We start from the raw sequence: 20,966 nt of genomic DNA on the forward strand, positions 1-20,966 counted from the left end.
TGGGAGGCAAGGAGTAATGTGTTTATGGAAGGGACTTGGCCTGATGTGGTGGTGTTTGGCTAACTGACAATTTCGTGTGAGCTGTTCACTCCTCTGGGGCCTGATTAGATCTGCAGAGTACTAATGGCAATTCCTGGATTTCTCGAGAGGCTGGCAAGACTTTATGAATGAACTGTCACTTCTTTCTTACAGTCTTCCAGCAGAGCTAGGAAACAGCTAATCCAAGCCTTCGGACTCCATTTTCCTTCTTATCCAATGTGTTTTCAGCAGAATAGCACGGGGCTTAAACTACTCACTATGGTTGCAAAACATTTTGTGTATTTGTACCTGTAAATTTATGCATTGTCTTAATTTACGTAAGATTTTGGTAAGTTATTTCTCAGCTTTTAAGGATGACTTACACATCTTATTTTTCTACTGTTATGTGAGAATATCACAGCCCAAGGATACGTCATGGCATAAGGAAAAATAAAAGTGCTACCCAAAAAGAAAAAACCCCAAACAGGAGAAAACAAACTATTGAAGGGTTTTAAGTGGGAGGATTGGCATGATCAGATTTGCATTTTAGAACACTGCCCAAGAGGTGGAGAAGAGACAGGAGAAAGCAGGAGAAAGGGAGTGAAGAGGGTTTGATTTTGGGCAGGGCTAGATCAACATGGCGTGCCAAGGCCCTGTTCTTCCTGAACGTGAGGATATCAGAGAGAGCATGGTATCGTGGGAAATGGGCAAGCCAACCAACCAACCAACCAACCAACCAACCAACCAACCAAAGGAACACACACAAAAGAGGTTGTTTGTTGTTTGTTTGTTGAAGGATGTTGTAGAGATGTAATATAAAAATAGTTCTGGTGGGAAGGAGAGAGGTAGATTTCAGGTCATCCAGATTGGAGGAGGGCAAGATATGGCCAGCTCCAAGTGCACTAAACATTTTTGCCTATGATTTGCCCTCTCTTGCTTCCAGGCCATCTCTTTTTTCTGCCTGGGACACTTTTACCCTGGCCCTTCAAATGGCTAACACTCATCCCCAAGGGCCAGCTCCCATGTCACTTCTTTTCAAGACCTTTCATGACCCTATGGGTCTGGTTAGGGAATGTTCCTCTCAGCTTTCAGAGCCTTCTGTATTTCTATTATTAGAAACAACCTGTATCAACTGTAAGGTAATTGCTTTCATATTTTTCTATATCCTTCAGCAGACTGTCCGTTCCTTGAGGGCAGAGCCGAAGCTTAATACATTGTTTTACCACCTGTACTTAGCACAATGTCTCACACACAGTACGGACACAAACACTTGTTTGAGACAGTTAATGAATCTTGTCCTGAGTCTACATTGACCGAGATCTTTCATATTAAGGGAGAATTAAAATGTTATGATAATAATCACGCTAGTTCCTTGTCTTTGAAAATTACTAGGGAAATGGGTCTACTTAAATGTATATATAAAGTCAAAGTTTTGCATTATTATTTGCATTATCTTAGACTAAATTTCTCTTGCCATTTCTTTTATATTTCAATCAAAAGATCATTTTGGCTGTAGATGTCTTTTCACTCTTGTGGTATAAACTCAAATCTAGTACTGGGGCAACTGGGTGGTACAGTTGGTTAGGCATCTGACTCTTGGTTTCTGTTACGGTTGTGATCTCAGGGGTTGTGGGATTGAGCCCCTTTTCACTTAAGACTCTCTCTCCCTCTTTCTCTGCACCCTGCCCCCCACTGTGTATGCTCATTCAAGTGCGCTCTCTCTCCAAAAATAAATAAATAAATCTTAAAAAAGCCCTCAAATCTGGTACAAATATCTTCTCATCTGAATTGTTTATTTTCAATCAATGTTTATTTTGTGCCTCCTGGGAGACCAGCAATGCTAGGTGCTGTGGGAGACACAAATGTCTGCAGGCTGTGGAAACCCTCTGCTGAAGGTGAGACTGGGCAGAGCTGATGGTCACTGTGAAGATATTCACATAATCCCCTCCAGAGAATATGTTCTGAACCTGCCAAATGCCCCCATACTCTCAAAGACACAGAGAAGGCTCACTTCAGGGGAATGAAGAGGCTATAATTTGGCTAATAAACAGATCTTTCTTCTACTTAAAATGTTTTTGTTGTATGACCTGGGTCACTTCCCATATAGGATGTCACTCTGACAAGGAGTGCAGTCTGCGTGGTTCTTTCTACGAGTCTATCAGCTTCAGTTGGCAATTTCAGTGAATCAAGTAGGCGGGAGAAGAGACAAGCTGAAATTCAGTATTAGAGAAATGGGTGGTAGGAACATTGTAAACCACTTTATATGGTTACCATTGAGCTAAGTGTAAGGTAGGTGTGTGTGTATGTATATATATATATATATATATATATATATAATTTAAATTTTCCCTACTTTATCTGCTTGCTTTTAAAACTCACACACTGTCACAATTTTTCTTATTAAGCAATCTATCTTAAGAATATTTTCTGACGTTTTGATTGACATGATGTCTAACGGAAATGTGTTTGTATTAACCCTTAGAAAACTGTAGACAGGGAAGCTCTCTTTATTTTCTTTAAGATCAATTCAACTGTTGATTTTTCTCTTGCTCTAGAAAGTGAAGGGGGGAGACCCGGGGGGCAGACTGAAAACAAATCAATCAAATAGCCACATAACTACAACTCCTTTTCAAAATGAACAGGGCACTACAGTGGTGTACCATAGAGAGGCTGAACCAAATCCTGAGAGTCAGAGAAGGCCTCCCTGAGAAAGAGATAGTTGAGCTGAGACCCAACTAATGATGAGGCTTTAGAATAAATAATTATGGAGGCATGACTGGGGGTAGGGTGGGTGGAGTATGAGGAAGGTGAGAGCTTTTAACTTGGAAGAAACTTAGATTGCTCTTGACCATTAGAGAGAAGGTCACTATGGTTGGAGCCGGCAAGCAAAGAGGACAGAGGAGGATGAGGAAGAGAGAGAGGTCAGGGGGGTCAAATAGTGCAGGTCCCCGAAGCCATGCAAAGGAACTTTTTGGACTTTATTCCTAGAAGCAATGGGAAGTCATCCATATTCTCTGAGCAAGGGAGTGATGTGGTCATGTGTGCTTTTAAAGGATCTCCTAAGGATATTGCAAGCTAGACAGGCATGGCAGTGAGGGAATGGCAGTTTGGGCAGTAGTTCAGGAGAGGGATAACAGAAGCTGGGGCCATGGTGTTAGTGGTGGAGAGGGAGCAAAGGGCAAAGATTCTTTAAGTACTTTGGAAGTATAGAAGCCAGAAATTGGTCAATGACTGTCTGTAAAAGGTTCTAGAAAGATGGGTTGTGGGGGTCTCATAGATTTCTGGCATGAACACATGGGTGTCTGGCAATGCCCAGGGAATACAATCTTGGGGTACAGTTGGGAAAGCAGGTAACTGCTTGAGCTTGGTGTGCAATTACAAGCATGAGAGGCTTATGAATAGGTATCAGAAGAGAGCTCTGAGCTCTGAATCTGGGATGGAAGAAATCACACAACAGAGTTGATGGGTTTACTTAGGGACAGTAGATAGTAAAAGAAAAGGACCTCAGTTAAGAAGGTGAATCCCATGTTGAGTATTCTCTCCACAATAAAATTTAAAAGTAATAACTTAAAAAAAGGAAGAAGACCAATGCCTGGGCTCCAAAGTACTCCAGCAAAGGGGTTTGGGTAGAATGGGAAAAGCCTGCAGACGATGCTATGAGGGATCATTTTGAGAACGGGAGGGAGATTGGGAGATTGTGACATCATCCAAGTCTGAGAAAAGAGTAGCTCGGGAAGTGGCATAGTTTAATATCAAAACTGCTATAATATCAATGGAGGAGAGGTCTACAAAGCATTCAATGACTTCAGCAAAATAGAAGTCACTGGTAATCCCAACAAATGTTTTGCTAAAGTAATGCAGCTTAACTCCCATTGGAGTGGGTTCATAATGATAACAGTACACACTCCATGCTTGGGCTTTACATCCACTGAAGATTAATATTACATTAATCATCACAACATCCCTATGAGGCAGAAGCTCTTATAACTGTTGGGGCCAGGCGGGAAGGGAAACTCCTCAAGATGGTGGATACAAATGGCTGAGGTTCCTGTCACCACCTCCACTTGGGACGTCAATGGACCAATGACCTGCTGACAGCTTGACGCAGACCCTTACACCTCCCCTTTGGACTTCCCCAACCGAACCCAATGCCCTTCAAACCCCAGAGGAGGAAGTCAACTTTGGTCGAATTGCAATCCTTCCTTTGCATAGTGAGGGTCACTCTGACTGGTTGGATTGCAATCATTCCTTTGCATGGTGAAAGTCGCTCTGACTGGTCGGCTTGCAATCCTCCCTTTGCATATGAGCCGACCAATAGGAAACCGTTCTGCCTTACAACGTTATATAAACCCCCTACCACCTTGCCTTGGCGTGACTTCCCTGACTCACTCTCTTTCCCCCGTGAATCGTGGAACCTCGCCCGAGGGTGCCTGCAATAAAATCTGTTCTTGGACCCTCGCTTGCCTTGGTGGTCTCATTTCCATTTAGTTACTAAAAAACCTAACAATTACACCATGGAGCAACTAGCCCAAAGTCATATTGTAGAAGCAGAATCCATTCTCAGGCAATATGGCTCATGAGTCCATTCTCTTAGCGTCTATACTGCCCTGTCTCTTGGTGTGTAAACAGGACTAGAGGTAGTATAAACAACTCTTCAGAGAAGCTCGGCTGTGAGTAGGGAGACAGTGCAGTTGCTAGATGTAATGGGGCTGGTACCAGATGGGTAATTTGTGTTTAAGGTGGGATTAGGATGCTAATCCTAGTGTTCTAGTATTCAACAGGAAGGGCCTGTTGGTGGGACTGAAGTTCCAGGAGAACGGAATGATGTTGGATGAAGAGCTGGGGTGGGGGATGTCACCTGTTGGAAGGTATAGAAATTCTTCCCTATTGTTATAAGCAGAGAGTGGGTACAGTAAGAATGTTGGCAGGAAGAAATGGAAAAAGTTCCTGTTTAAAGTCTTTTAGAGTCTCTGGTGAAATACAAGGTCAGGTCATCTTCTGAGAGAGGAATAGGGAGTTTGAGCTGGAGGTGGAGGGGGTGCAGGCAGAGCTGTTAGAGGAAATGCAAAGTAAAATTGCCAAGTAACATCAAGGACACAAGGAGCATCAAACTGGTGATTCCAGAAGACCACAGGGAAAATAAATGGTTGTGTTGGTATGGATGTAGTGCTGGGAAGTGTGGGAAGGGTCACAGAAGATGATTTTGGGGGAAAGCATGGTTAACAGCATATGGGGAATTCTAATTCTTTCTGTGCTCCCAGCAAGTCTGAGAACCAGCTGTTGGGGGTAGGAGAAGACAAAACTCAGAATAATAAATACTGGGAACTGAGATGGATTATACACACAAGCCTTTTCTGTCCAGATGCAGATCTAAGAAACTGATTTAATCAACACCCAAGTGGGCACTCTGAGGAGCTGAGTACAAGCCATGCTCTCAGTTGGCAAGCCCTCCATTGTCCAGAAGATGAGAAAACAACAACTCATCTCAACAACATGTTTGTAAAAATAAGCAGATCAGAATAATGGGAAAGCAATGACATTCTTGGTTCTCAGGGGAAAAGCAGAGCTTGGGAAATAACTTAATGTTCGAAGCATAAGAAATTTTCAGAAAATTCGTTAGCATTCTTAATAGGTTGTGAGGGGACATGAAGCCCATGAAGCAAGACCAGAATCCATAAGAGCAGAGGATAAAATGAAAATAAAGGTTGTGCGGATGAGAGAGAGAAAGAAATGGGACTTTCCCATATACTCTTCAGACAGTCAGTATTTTTGTGGTGGAAGGAAGGAAAGACACGATCATTTCTGAGGGCCCCATATAATTGTGAGTCCTTACAACAAGTCTATGGTGCAAGCACTACTCCCATTTTAAAGGTGGTAAAAATAAGGTTAAGAGAGGATAAGTGATCTGCTCAAAGCAAGGAAAGAGGGGAACTGAACAGAAGATGATATGACTTTAAGGATATGGACCTTCACCTCCCAGAACAGGCACAACAGGTTAATGAGGGAAGAAACATGCAGAAAGGGGCTACTTTAAGTCTAAGTATTAGCATATAAACAGAACAACAACAATGGTTACCAAACTAAGAACCAATTATGTGGCAAGCATTTTACACCTTCCTTCCTTCCTTCCTTCCTTCCTTCCTTCCTTCCTTCCTTCCTTCCTTCCTCTTTCTTTCTTCTTTCCTTTCTCTTTTCCTTCCTTTCTTCCTTTCTCTTTCTTTCTTCTTTCCTTTCTCTTTTCCTTCCTTCCTTCCTTCCTTCCTTCCTTCCTTCCTTCCTTCCTTCCTTCCTCCTTCCTTCCTTTCTTTTTAGAGAGAGAGTTCATGTGAGTGTGGGGGTGGGGAGAGGGGCAGAGAGACAGAGATAATCTTAAGACTCTTAAACAGGTGCCCCTTTCAGCATGGAGCCCAATGGGGGGCTGGATTTCACAACCCTGATATTATGACCTGAGCCGAAATCAAGAGTCCGAAACTGAACTGCCAGAGGCATCCAGGCACCCCTACACCCATTTTTCTGATTCTCACAGTAATCCTAAGTATCATGACCCTCTTCTTTTTCAGGTGGGGAAACTGAGGCCAACAGAGATTAAGTGATTTGCCCAAGTGTGTAAGTATTCTACTACTGCTATAACACATTGCTGCAAACTTTGTGGCTGAAAACAATACACATTTATCTTACAGTTCTGTAGGTTAGAAGTCCAACACAGGTCTTACAGGGCTATAATCAAGATGTTGGCAGGGTTGCATTCTTTCTGGATTGTTTCCTTGACTTCTCTAGCGGCTCACATTTCCTGGCTCATGGTTCCCTTCCTCTGTCTTCAAAGCTGGCAGCGATGCTTTGGGTCCTTTTCTTGTAACATCCATCTGGCCCTTCTCTCACAGTCCTGCTCCCCTCTAACACAGCAGGGAAACCAAAGGATTGACTTGGGTCCACTTGGATAATGCAGGCTAGCCTTCCCACCCCAAGATCTTTAATGCAATCACATCTGCAAAGTCCTTTTTATCATGTAAAGTGACATATTCACAAGTTCTAGAGATTAGGATGGGGACATTTCTGGGACTATTATTCTGCCTACCATATCAAGTTAAAAAGGTATTAAAAGGCTGAGCCCAGAGTTTAACTTAGATTTGGTCAAACTTAGGTAGGAAATCCTACTGGCTCTGTCTATATCCAGAATCCTTCTAGTTCTCACATTGCCATTTCTACCACCTTCATCCCAGCCATGCCACTGCCTACTAGAAGGGATTACAGATATAGCCTCATAATTGTTCTCCTGCTCCATCCTTGCCCCTAGTCCATTCTCTACATAGTCACTGTAGTGGTCCTTTAAAAATGCCTCAGATTATGTCAGTTTTCTCTTGGAAACCTTCCAGTAACTCTTGATTTCAGTATGAGTTAAGGTCACTGTCCTTACATAGCCTATGAGGCGTACATAATCTTCCCTCCACTCCGGGAGGTCTCCAGGCACTCTCCCCTTGCTCCACTCTGACACATGGGCCTTCTGCCTGCATTGAGCACACTCGGATTATTGCCAGAGCCTTGAGTGGGAGGAGGTCTGCATTTTTGTTCTGCCTCCTTCTTCAGCATCTTGAAGTAGAATGGGAGGGCATAGCCTGCTTCTAGGATGTCTCCTTCCTAACTGGGGATGGGGAGGGGATATAGGAGGAGGGTGAACATTTCCTGACTTCATTGCCCATGGCCATACAAGTGGTTTCCCTTCTTCCTCTAGTAATACCTACTCTCCACTGATAACTGCTGTGAGGCTGATGTTCACATTCCTACTTTTGGATGTTATACACATGTGTGAGGTTTGTAGGGGTCTCTGAGGGGCTTCTCCACTGCAGAGGTTCCCCATGTGGGATATAGACTGGCTCCTGCTCATGGCAGTACACTCCAATTTCCTGCTGTATGGAAACCCATGCCCAGGGGCTAGGCTTCTTGGGTGGGCCACCATTAAGACAGCCCGAGCTGAGCACTCTCCCTCAGTGTTAAACCAGATCCACAAGAAACTCACCCATCTTTGCCACATGAAATGATGTGGTCATAGACTGCTCTGTAGCTGCTCCTCCCTCCACCCTGCCATATGCCTTCAATGCTCTTTTCATTGCTCAGGCAGGAGGCAAAGAAAGGTTAACAAGTCTGCTTCCCAAGTTAGATTCCTATCTTATACCTGATATTTACCAGGGATTCTCTGGGAGCCTCTTATAATCGGCTTTGGTGAATGTTGGGAGGCATTTCTTTCCCCAGCGGCTCCCCTAGACCTTAGCTCAAGACTCCAAAACCCCTCTCCTCCCTAGCCAGGCTAAAGAAGGAAGGTTGGGAAGATAGGCATGGCAAAAAGTGTGGATGGCTTTGGTGGTGTGTAAGGGAACAGAGTGCTTGGGCTGTCTTTTGTAAGCCCCAAGAAAGGCACCTCTCTTCAGAATTCGAGGTACATTCCATGTGACTCTTTCAGCTTGGTCCCTATTCTCCACTGCCAGGAAGTCAGGAAAACTTTAATGCACTGTTACAGATGTAAAAGTCATCAGGATAGGCAGTTATGGTAGAGTGAAAGGTTCAAGTTGAACAGAGGAGAATGTCATCTGCTGGTCAGAAAACAACTACCTGTTGGCCAGTTTTGCTCAACTGGTGAAGAAGCATCCAATTAAGTAGGGGGACTACATGTGGTCTAAAATTTCACTTTTTTTTTTTTTAGTGAAGAGGATGTAAATTTTATTCTAAAAATTTTACTAGCTCATGGCTAAAAATTCTTTCCAAGACTCTTAAATTTGAGTACAATCTTATTTTTAAGAATTTTTTCCCCTCTATTTTATGAAACAACTTCTGTTTCTAGCACAAACTTGAGGAAATAAAGAAAAGTTTCAGTAAGAAAACAAAAATAATCTGCAATCGCATAGCCGAGGTAGAATCAAGTTTGGTGGAGACAGAACTCTGATTTAGGGTAGTTTAAGACTATATCATAAGAGAAAGATCCCACTTCATCTTGGTTTTACTTTGTCTTATTTTCTGTTTTGAGAAGTTGCACAATGGACACATTTGGGGTAAGGAGATTTGGAATACAAAATTTATCAAAAATCATTAGGGCCCAGAGAAAACAAATCTCTCTTCTGATTTAAATAAGCTCAATGTAGTGACAAGAAATGTTTATCCATAAGAAGACACTCTTCCGATTCTCTTTCTCCCCTTCCCTAATGCCTCCTTGCTCCTGACTGTACCTCGCATTTAGTGTTAGCCTGTGTTATTATGCATGGGTCCTGAGGTCTCATGTGGGGTCTCCTGAATGAGAGCCACCAGCGGGGGGGGGGAGAATGGACAGACAGACAGAGGCTGGAAAAATCCTTCTCAGGACAGAGGACACCCACTGCTGAAGCTTTGGGGATATACATTTTCTAGATCAGGGATGGTTTTCCTTTTTCTGCGTCCTTTAGATTGAAAAGCAAAGCAGCGAGCAACACCAGGACTACAGGGAGACAACGATGCGAGGTGTTGAGGGGCCACAGTCAGAGAACAGATTGGTCATCAGGAGGAGTCCTGCATAGGTAGAGTAGGGATAGCTTCTCTTACAGAATTTGTCAACCAGAGGCTGACAGCAGTCAACACTCCATGATCTTAAAGCTTTCTGTTTTACTCAGTCCCCGTTCAAGATTTCCTGATGGTCCTTTTAAAATTAAAAAAGCAAACAAAAATGATATTTTCATATCCTTTAGGGCTATTTTGGGTTTTTAAAGTGAAGAGTGTATGACTGGGTTAGAAAGAGTAAAAGTAAAAGTTAAAAGGCTTACAGCATTGTGACTAAAATTTTCAAACCTTTGATAAGAAAACACTATGTGTTCTGTTGTCCTCAGAATAGTGAGTATAGAAATACTCATACTGGGATGTTTGGGTGGCTCAGTGGTTGAGCGTCTACCTTTGGTTCAGGGCATGATCCCGGGGTCCTGGGATCGATTCCTTCATCAGGCTCCCTGTGGGGAAGCCTGTTTCTCCCTCTGCCTGTGTCTCTGCCTCTCTCTCTGTGTCTCTCATGAATAAATACATTAAAAATCTAAAAAAAAAAATCAAAACTAATACTAACACTACTACTACTACTACCAATAAAAGTAAATATGGAAATTTTTTACACTGTGTCAGGCATTGTTCTATGGGTTCTACATACAGTAACTGAATCCTCACAACTGCCCTCTGATGTCCTTGTCTCTATTTTAAATCTAAGTAAGTTAGGCCTCAGAAAGGTTAAATGAAGGGGTCAGAATTCTAACCCCGGAAGTGGCCTTAACTATTAGACATGCTGTTTCTGATGTTATTGCTTCAAAACAAAATAAAAACTAAACATACACTTCATCTCTTCACCCACAGAGGAACTCTTCACCCAAAAGAAAGCAGTGGAGAGCACACTGAATTATATAGACTGTGGCCACACACAGGGCTTGCATTCCAGATCTGGCAACAACAAGAACACTTGGCTTTTCCTTGAGCAAGTCATATACTCTCTAAGCTTTAGTATCTTTATTTGTAAATAGGCCAAATGCCTATCTCAAAGGGTTATTTGGGGAGCTAAATAACATAATATTTGAAAAACACTTGGCACAGAACTGAAAAGAATTCAAGTATATTACAATTCCTGATAATTACAGTTGCATTAGACACCAAGAGGATCTAGGGATGCCTGGGTGGCTAAGCAGTTGAGCATCTGCCTTCTGCTCAGGGCATGATCCCAGGTCTGGGGATCAAGTCCTGCATCGGGTTCCCTGTGAGGAGCCTGCTTCTCCCTCTTCCTGTGTCTCTGCCTCTCTCTCGGTGTCTCTCATGAATAAATAAAATCTTAAAAAAAAAAAGAGAGAAAGAAAAGAAACCTCTGTGTTGTATCCTGCATAAGATAATACAGGTCCTCCCAGTTTTAGGGGGAAACTCCATAACTAGGGTACAGATAATGTGTGGCGGAATGATGATGGAGGGGAGGTATGCAGAAAAGGTGTTAAGAGCCCACCATAAGTGGATGGGGAAATGCTTGTATCCCCAACCCTGGGTATGTGGAAGAAATACGGTGGGAGAGAAAGAGCCAGAAAAGGTGTCTTGGATGACTTCTGATGCTTGGCTTGGGAGGACTGAAATTGGTGTTGGGAAATGAAGCCACTCAAGGTGGCAACTCAATGGGCTCCAGTCTAGAGTGAAAGCTCCCATATGATGTCTCAACTTTGGCTATCCAAATGTAGGAGGAGAACAAGTTCAGATGAGGAGGAAGACATTTGGGAATGGACAGCAAGTGGGAATCAGAGCAAAGCATAGACAGTCTTGGGCAGTAGATGCAGAGGTACAGATTCAGCTCTACCATGCAGAGGACGGCAGGGGAGATCTATTTGTTTTATAATTAGCATGTGATAAGAGGAATGCTTTCTTCCATTTTGGCATGAGGTTCTGGAATATCCAGTTACAATCCTGGTACACTACCAAAAGATTTCATATCCTGATCCTTCTACTGTTGTATCAATGGTATAGTGGCTCTGAGATAGTCTGGTAGGAAGCAAGAGGTACTCTTTTCAATAACAATGAAAATTCTTGGATTTATATACTATGACATGATATGAGAGGCATTGTTTAGCTCTTGACATAGCTATGAAAACCTAGGGCAAAACACCAAAGGAAAAAGCCTACTTTGAAAGCTCTCTTAGAACATTTCTAAGAGAATTTGCTGGTTAATTCAAATACATGTCCAAACAAGTTCTGGTTTACTTAGGGAGTACACAGAGCTGGCAAGCCTCACTTGGCATGAAGAGCATGAGTAATGATTCATTTTAATGAGAGATCTTGGGGGTCTATAATGAAGGCTATGTGGTATTTCCCATGTGTCTCTTTGGAACGTGGAGTGAGTATACCCACAACGGAAGAAAAGCCATAGGAAAATATATAGTTCCTGAAACCTCTGGGGCTCTATAAGATTCAGATAATTTAATGGCATATAAATGAATTCACAGAAATACACCCAGAGATCTCAGAGTAAAAAGCTTCCTTTCCCACAGGTAAGCAAATATGAGCACAAAGTAATGAGACTATATTTTTGGGGGCAAAGAGGGAATTTGATTTTTAATGATTTTTGATTTTAAAATGAATGCATTCCTGGAATAATTCACAGCCTCCCTACATGACTTTTCTGAAAGATAAGAGTCATTTGAATATCAAATTTATATATATAAAGTACATATACTCACTTTTGAGACATAATTTCAGTTATGATTCACCTGTGAGCCCTGATCATTTGCATCTTTTCTATTACGGAAAATCAATACTTAACATTTTAGGTGGAAACAAAAAATCTAGAAGATGACGAGGAAAACAAATGTTCCCCAGGCCTCTCAAGCAGTCTTTGACTAGTCGATGAAATGACAGATAGAATGAACATTACTGCATGTTTGTTCTGGGCTCTTTCATCTGGATGTCCCCTTAGATCCAGCCACAAGGTATGACTTCCTAGAAACAAATTTCCTTTCTGGTCAGATCTGGGGCATTATGTGATCATTCCCGCAAAGTATGTGAAGTACCGTCCTGACCTTTATTTTGTATTTCTGGGCTGGCTAAAGCAAAAACGGTCCATGGAACCTGGGACTCCCAAAGACCTCTGGGATTTTGGGGGGATTAAGTACCATTCTGGGATTTTGGAAGAACATGATTCGGTCCTTCAGGTTTAAAGGAAGGGATGGTGACCCAGACCTCAGGACAAGAGAGTCCCAAGAGTCAGAAATGCTGGCGGGAGGACCTCTTTTGTGTGTACTAATACATCAAAGAGGACTTGGAATTCTAAAGAGAAGTAAGAAATTCTCTGTCTTAAATAATTTTGAAATATTAAAACATGGTTAAGAACTGAAACTAATGTGAAGTAAACTCAACAGGCAACTGTGCTGTTATCAGATGAATGTGGCATCACCTACTTGGGACTTATTCATGCCCAAAAGACCAAGTGGAGATTTCTTGTGACTTATTTATTCCAATTAAAAAAAATAAAACACTTAAATCCCTGCTCTGTGTAATGACTAATTGTAAGATAGATTCCAAACTGATTCAGTAGAACATCCATTTTCACTTGTTTCCTGTGAAGTTTAAGGTCACTCCTCTCAAGAGGCCATTTCTTCTGTCCTCATTTGCATTTGTTCATCAACAATAGCAACAACAAAAAAATTCCAAGCAAAAAGCCCTTAAGCAATAAAACTACTGTCCAAGAAAAACATTTAGTTTGAAAAAGAGTTGAAAAATGTAGCCTTGGAAGAACCATTGCTTACATGGGATTGTTCAACAAATTCCTGTTGTGTGAGGTTTGGCATATACTTTCTAAAAATATAAGCATCTGGGGAAATGAGACAAAGCCCAGGTCCTGGACCAAATGAGGCACGCAGTGTGAATCTGTTAGTGATTATATCCATAATGAAATATGTGCCCAAATTTAGCAGTGCAAAATCTAATACAATACGAAAGCCCAGCAGGCACTGTCCTTACCATAATATATAGCCAACAGAGAAGGTACATATGGCGGCGAGTCCGCTGCTCCTGCTGGGATACGCGTGGTGTGATGTCCTCATCTCGATTAATATAAAGGGCAAAACTGTTGTGTGCTGAAAAAGAACAGAGAGCAGGTGACACAGATTCTTATCATCGCCCCTCAACACTTGTTTTGTCTCCAGTAGGAGAATGGATAGTGCAAATTCCTAGCAAAAGGGCCATAGCAGAGAGTAGCTGTATATGGCTTGCCGGAGAGGTAGGATGGATAGGAAAACATGTGGTGCATTGGTCGCTCTATGGATATTTTCCTTCTGTATCTGAATTTTTAAAATTTAATTGTATTTATGACTGTTACAGTAAATTTAAATAATATTGGAGGATGTACAGGAAAAAAACTGGAACATAAGAAAATAATAAAAATAACCACTGTTAATATTTTGGTAGATGTCTTTTCCCCCCTCCTTTTTGTATTATTTACACATAGTTAGGATCATACTGTGCATGGTTTTGTTTTGGGACTGTAGCATGAGAAATTTTTGGGGAGTGGGCAAAGGGAGAGGGAGAGAGAGAATCTTAATAGGCTCTGCATGTGAGGCCGACTAGGGGCTAGATCTCACAACCCTGAGATCATGACCTGCGCCAAAATCAAGAGTCATATTTTTTTTTAAGATTGTATTTATTTATTTATGAGAGACACAGAAAGAGAGAGCCAGAGACATAGACAGAAGGAAGAGCAGGCTCCATGCAGGGAGCCTGATGTGGGACTCGATCCTGCGACTCCCAGATCATGCCCTGAGCTGAAGGCAGACCTTCAACCGTTGGGCCATCCAGGAGTCCCCAAGAGTCATATGCTTAACCAACTGAGCCACCCAGGCACCCCAACATGAGAATTTTTGATATGCCATTTTAGAAATTCTTCTAAGATATTAACCTTGACCATAGTTGCTTGAAATTCCATTTTATGGATATCCTGGATATACCAAAATTTATTTGACCAATTTCTGTTTTTTGGACATTAAGTAGTATATGATTTTGAATTTTTCATTTATGAAAAATGTCCTGATGAAAATCTTTTATAGAATTCTTTGTGTGAATGTTAAATGACTTTCTTATAGTTAAAGGCATAATGCTAAATTATGCGTGTATGAGCAGCAGGTTAGGAAATCATGCCAGATTAGCTTCCAGAAGGGATGTACTGGTTTGTACCAGCAGAGCATGGATTTAGATATGATGTTTGAAGACAGATTGCTAAGAGACTTGATGGGAGTTTCCCATTTGTTTTTTGGACCCAGGGGCCACTCTCATTTTCAGTTCAGTTGGCCAAGATGGGGATGAAACTTGATAAGAAGAAAGGAAAGTCAGCTCATCTTGGTGTGGAAATTCAATGGACAGATCTAAAGGACAAAGATCTTATTAGGTGAAACTGGGTTAGGATATAGATTTACCTTCCAACATTGAAGTTTCTCAAGAGAGAGGATGGCATAACTGAGAACTGAACCACAAGTATGTCTGAGTTCTACTTAGTCCCTCCCTAATGGCCATGAAAGAATCTTTGCTCTGCTCTCACTGTATTGTTTGCATGTTCAAGGGAAATGCGGGAAATTGAATGTTATAATTTTCAAACTCTAATAAGTATCATGGTACCAAGTGGCAGGTGGGCCTGGGCAGGAAAAGACATGGTGGCAATATTAAGTGAACATCTTTGATGCAACATGTTTATAGTTATAGAAAAAAATGCAGGATTTTTAAAGAAATACTAAGATAGTGGAAATTCTTTGCTTTAAGTGTTCATTGCTTTAAATAACTATGCTGACTGCCAATATATTAGTAATTAGAGCATGGTATTCCTAGAATGTCAGGTGGGTGATTCCACAGTTGGGTAGCTTTATATTTCCTTATCCTTTGCTTCTCTATTGTGGTTTTAAAACAGTATAATTAGCTCTGAAGGGAACCATGAAAAATGTACATGTGTATTGACACAGAGACAGTATGTATTTTAAAAATCTATTTTATTGTTTTGTTTTGTTTTTTTTTTCACTGTAATCTAGTCACCTCAGATACATTGGCCTGGAGTTTCACCAACGATTTGAGATGCCAACACTAGTTTTGCAACGGTGCATTCATGTATAAAATTCAAATGTATAGCTAATGATAAGGCCAACTCTTGTCAAATCTCACACAGGGGAAAAAAAAATCCTTGCAAATCAGACATTTACACTGAAGATAGTCCTGACTCTGATGGCCTGTGTGGGTTATGAAACAACAATGAGGGCAGCCCTGGTGGCTCAGCGGTTAAGCACCACCTTCAGCCCAGAGTGGGATCTTGGAGACCTGGAATCGAGTCCCACATCTTGGAGACACTCCCCGCATGGAGCCTGCTTCTCCCTCTGCCTGTGTCTCTGCCTCTCTCTCTCTATGTATCTCATGCATAAAAAAATAAAATCTTTAAAAAAAAACCCACAACAATGATACATTTTTGACTTGTTAATGTTAAAAAGTGTTTACATTTCTACTTCTTTATCCATTGTTCCCAACTGAATAATCATCCACTTTTCTATGAAGTCATATAAATTCAAATAACTAATCTGAATAATCTTAGTTATTCAGTTATCATTATTTTACTTAGCCTACTTACTGATTATTAGATACCATAGCTGGAAGGGTTAGGATGTACTTTGATGATGCCAGACAGAAAATCTCTTTGAAAAATGAAGATCTTTCTAGATCACTTCATTAATGGCATCATCACCACTAAAAAGGAGCTACATGTTCTATCAATGACATAATCAATGACAAAAGATCTTTCTGAGGTTAGCTGTGCCTGTGGCAGTTGGGCAGTGGCAAACCTCAGGGTAACAATGTATCATTCATAGTTTTTAGGCTTTAAAGAATATATATCTCCCTTTTTAAAAATGTGTAAGGCAAATTATGTTTACTGTTAAACAGTATATATTGATAAAAGTAAAAATAGTGTAAAATATTTATAGCAAATATAACATTGATCTGCAGGTAGCTAAGGTTTTATAAACTAAGAAAATGCCAAAAATCTATAAATGGTCCTGCTAAATCTGTATGTAATCTTTAGCAGCTCAATTATAACCTAAAATCTGTAGCAGTGAGAGGAATAATTATTTTAGAATTACAGGTACAAGAAATCCACTTCTAATCTACTCCTGGGCAATACTCTGCTTGAATGACTTAAGATCCCGGAAGGAAATATTGAAGTTCATTCAAGATCACCTGTAGCACAAGAACAGTAGTCCTAAGTTTTGTTCACTGTGATATTTGTAGAAAAGAGCCTGGCACATAGGAGGTGTTCAATAAATATTTGTGGAGATAATTTAATCTTCAAAACAACATCTTTTTGTTTTAAATTTTTATTTTATTTTATTTATGATAGGCACACAGTGTGAGAGAGAGAGAGAGGCAGAGACACAGGCAGAGGGAGAAGCAGGCTCCATGCACCGGGAGCCCGACGTGGGACTCGATCCCGGGTCTCCCGGATTGCGCCCTGGGCCAAAGACAGGCGCTAAACTGCTGCACCACCCAGGGATCCCCTCAAAACAACATCTTAAATAGGAATTATTAACTCCATTTTGCAGATGAGGTAGCAGACTCAGAAAAAATAATTATCTTACTCAAGATTACAGAGCTCATACGTCTAAAGGTAGGGTTCAAGACGAGTTGTGTCCAAATGCTAGGATCTTTTTTCTACATTAGAATTATATTTTTAAAAGATATAGTCAGATAATCTTTGACTCAATAAACCTGTGGGAGTGCATGATTGAAGATCACTTACATTGTCACTCAAGTGACCAGAATTATTTTTTGCTTGAGCCTCAAAATAGAGATCTTCACTGTAAAAAAAAAAAAAAAAAAAAAAAAAAGTATTTTGCTAAATGTTTTCTTTCCTGTGGCACATAAGCATTTTGAATAATAATAAGCAATAAAATCAGCTGGCATAAAAGCCAGGACTTTTCAGGGGTGCAGTGATAAAGATGGCTGGAGGCGGCTCTTCTCACTTCTGGCTCAGAGGAGGTCATGGTGCGGCTTTCTTGGTCATCCTGTATTCTGAGTTGATCTGGCAACTGCCTTTGACATGTCGCCTGAACTCCACTCCAACAAGATCAGAGTCACTGACCTGAAGTGATGAGCTGGGAAGTCAGTGCCCTAGCCCCAAAGACTGGACCCTGTGTCTGTCTCCCAAAAAGGATGGTGATGACATTGACTAGAAGGGTCTGAAAATGACAGTAATTCTGACCATTTGGAATAGACAGGCTCAGACAGAGTGGTACCTTCTGCCTCTGCCCTATCATCAGAGGAGCCAGGAAGCAGTCAGAGACAGAGAGAGGCAAAAAACCATCAAGCACAGTGGAAGTCTCACTTTCGATGAGATTGTCAACATTGCCTGACAAATGTGGTAGCAGTCTTTATAGCTAGAGAGCTCCCTGGATCCACTGAAGAGAACCTGGGAACGTCCCAGTTAGTGGGCTGCAATGTTGATGGCCACCATCCTCATGATATCGTAGATGATATCAACAGTGGTACAGTGGAATGCCCAGCTATTTAAGAACCTCAACAGAAAATATTTCAATAAAGGATCATCTGACAACTAAAAAACAAAACAAAACAAAACGAAAACAAAAACAAAACAAACAAAAGCATGCTCAGGAATGATCTGTTTCTTTCTTTCTTTTTTTTTTTTAAGATTTTATTTATTTATTCATGAGAGACAGAGAGAGAGAGAGACAGAGAGGCAGAGACGCAGGCAGAGGGAGAAGCAGGCTCTATGCAGGGAGCCCGATGTAGGACTCGATTCCGGGTCTCCAGGATCACACCCTGGGCTGAAGGTGGCGCAAAACCTCTGAGCCACCCAGGCTGCCCGAATGATCTGTTTCTATTTTCTCAAACACAAATACCTTTTATTATTATTATTAATTTTTTTTAAAGATTTTATTTATTTATTTATTTATTTGAGAGAGAGAGAGAGAGAGAGAGAGAGAGAGAAAGTGCATGTACAAGCAGTGGGGAGGGGGGCAGAGGGAGAAGCAAACTCTTCACTGAGCAGGAAGCCTGACATGAGACTCGATCCCAGAACCCTTATCCCAGGACCCTGAGATCAGCCCCTGAGCCTAAGGGGAATGCTTAACCAACTGAGCCACTCAGGCACTCCCATAAATACCTTTTAAAGTTTTCTCAGGTGTAGATACACTTTGGATGATCAAAGAAAGAGACAGTCTGATTGCCAGAGGAGACTCTTAAGAATTGTATTGGACTGTTTTCTACAGTGCATTGTCAATAGAACAGTTGCCTGAAGCTGAGGTACTGAGGTTCTACTGTTTAAGTGCTAAGTAAGATGAAAGGTTGACAGCCCAAGGAATAAACCTTTGATCTGATCTATAAATTAGAAAGCACTGATCTAAAATATAAGTATCCTATCTCAAGCTCAAGTTTCCAGTGCTGATAATTTTTTAAAAAAATATTTTATTTATTTATTCAAGAGAGGCACACAGAGAGAAGCAGAGACATAGGCAGAGGGAGAAGCAGGCTCCCTGCAGGAGCCTGATGTGGGGACTCGATCCCAGGACCCCAGGATCATGCCCTGAGCCAAAGGCAGATGCTCAACCACTGAGTCACTAAGGTGTCCCATATTATAATGAGACTGTGCTCAGAAAACTGCATCCAAAAAGGAAAGCCCAAATCTATCTTGGGTTTTGACATCCTTTGTGTTTTTTTCTTAATGAGGTTCAGGTGGGTCTCCTTTATGGAGCAGGGACTATCATCAGGAACTGACCAGCATCCCAGGGCAAAGGTCAACCTGCAGAGAGGATCCACCAGGTGTCACTTCTGCACACTGATGCTCAGCCTTGAGCAGACAGCTAGAGTCAAGGAGGGACCCAGGGAATTATGGAATTCCATGGAATTTTGGAATTCCATAATTCCAAATTATGGAATAAGGAAAAGGCTTTTGGAGGAGAGGGTCCAAGGAAGAATGCCATGTAATTAAGTGGAAAGATCAGGGAACTGACATTTGGATGTAGTTCTGAGTGTATCCTACCATACTATAAGACTTTTCAGGTTCTCAAACATTTGTGTTTGAGAACCTGAAAAGTCTGAGCTTCACAAATGTTTGAGAACCTGAAAAGTCTTTTATATATATATATATATATATATATATATATATATATATATATATAATTTTTTTTTTGTAAAATTAGGCGGTTGCATTAAACTAGTATACCTCAAACTTCAATCATGTTGAACTAGTATTTTAAGCTTTGCTATATCACATACTGGGGCTCACTCTGGCATTAGGCATGGTAGACATGGTATCCAGGCCCACGAAAATGTTTTAATTTTTTTTCCAATAGGAAGAAAAAAAATGAACTTTTAGAGTTGAAGATTACATTCATCTTCATAATAATGCAGACATAAAATGTTACATATATAATATATATCCATATATTCACAATATACAATACATAGAATATATAATAAATAGTTATATAGATAAATATATATTGAAATGAATGTGTGTATATATATATATGTACATATACATAAATATCAGAAAAGACTCAGAAATGCAAAGTGCCTAGGGCTTACAAAAGTCAAAAGTCATAATGAGGCCTGTCAAATGCTACCTGATTTTTTAAAAATTTCTTATGCAATTCAGATTAAAAGAATAAATGTATTTAAAGGGAAACTTCTGAAACCTATAAACTCATAAATTTATGATCACTTGCTATAAATAGAAGATAATCATAAAAACAAATACAGTGAAAACTCATTGATCTTAATAAACGTTCCCTAGATATGTTGGCCTTGTTGATGGCTCTGATTCTGAGGCCTGTTCTTCATGTGTTCAGTAGGGAGATTAGTAAGTATTAGAGGGGCATTAAAGACACACTAGCATGAAATAGAGACTCCCCTAAATGGAATCAGAAGGATTGAAAGATAATTGAGACGGAATTACCTTTTCACTATGTGATTCAATATTGCTTAATGCCAGGTCCCTGTGCCACATAAATTATCTTATCCATCATCAGAGCTACCCTGTCAATGCACTGGAACAGATTATTTGTAAGTTGTAGCTCTACCTATTAACTGCTAAATTATTTGACTTATGAACAGATGTTCTTTTGCCAGAAAAATGGAGAGAAGATGAGTAGGAAGTTGAGGTATTGATGGAGGAATTCAGAGTATTTAACAGGATTAAAGAAATGGATTTACAATGCACAAGGAGGATCTGGATGCACTCCTGGAAAGACATTTTGATTATCTGTGATGGTTATCAGTAGCCTACAAACTATAGGGATGTCTTAGAATAAACTTTGCTGTGGGATAAATAGAAGGATAAAACTATGCTGTGTGATGGCTTGAATTCATGAATTAATTAGGGAGCTGCTCAAGATTATTCTAGAGCTCTAGAATCTAGAGTTGCCATCTGAGTGTACAATACA

At 40.7% G+C, this 20,966-nt stretch overlaps 1 protein-coding gene across 7 annotated transcripts in view; it reads right to left on the minus strand.

The window, feature by feature from the left end:
* AIG1 (androgen induced 1) overlaps positions 1–20,966 on the minus strand; it is a 240,788-nt gene that overhangs the window by 35,251 nt on the left and 184,571 nt on the right. For 4 of the 7 annotated variants that reach the window (XM_025997931.2, XM_072719496.1, XM_072719507.1 and 1 more), the window contains one exon: positions 13,501–13,616. The exons of the other annotated variants lie outside the window; for them this stretch is intronic. In XM_025997931.2, the coding sequence (XP_025853716.1) occupies positions 13,501–13,616 (116 nt within the window). The remainder of the gene's footprint in view (positions 1–13,500; positions 13,617–20,966) is intronic. 7 annotated transcript variants of the gene reach the window in all.

This window comes from Vulpes vulpes, chromosome 1 (genome assembly GCF_048418805.1).
Source record: "Vulpes vulpes isolate BD-2025 chromosome 1, VulVul3, whole genome shotgun sequence".
NCBI lineage: Eukaryota > Metazoa > Chordata > Mammalia > Carnivora > Canidae > Vulpes > Vulpes vulpes.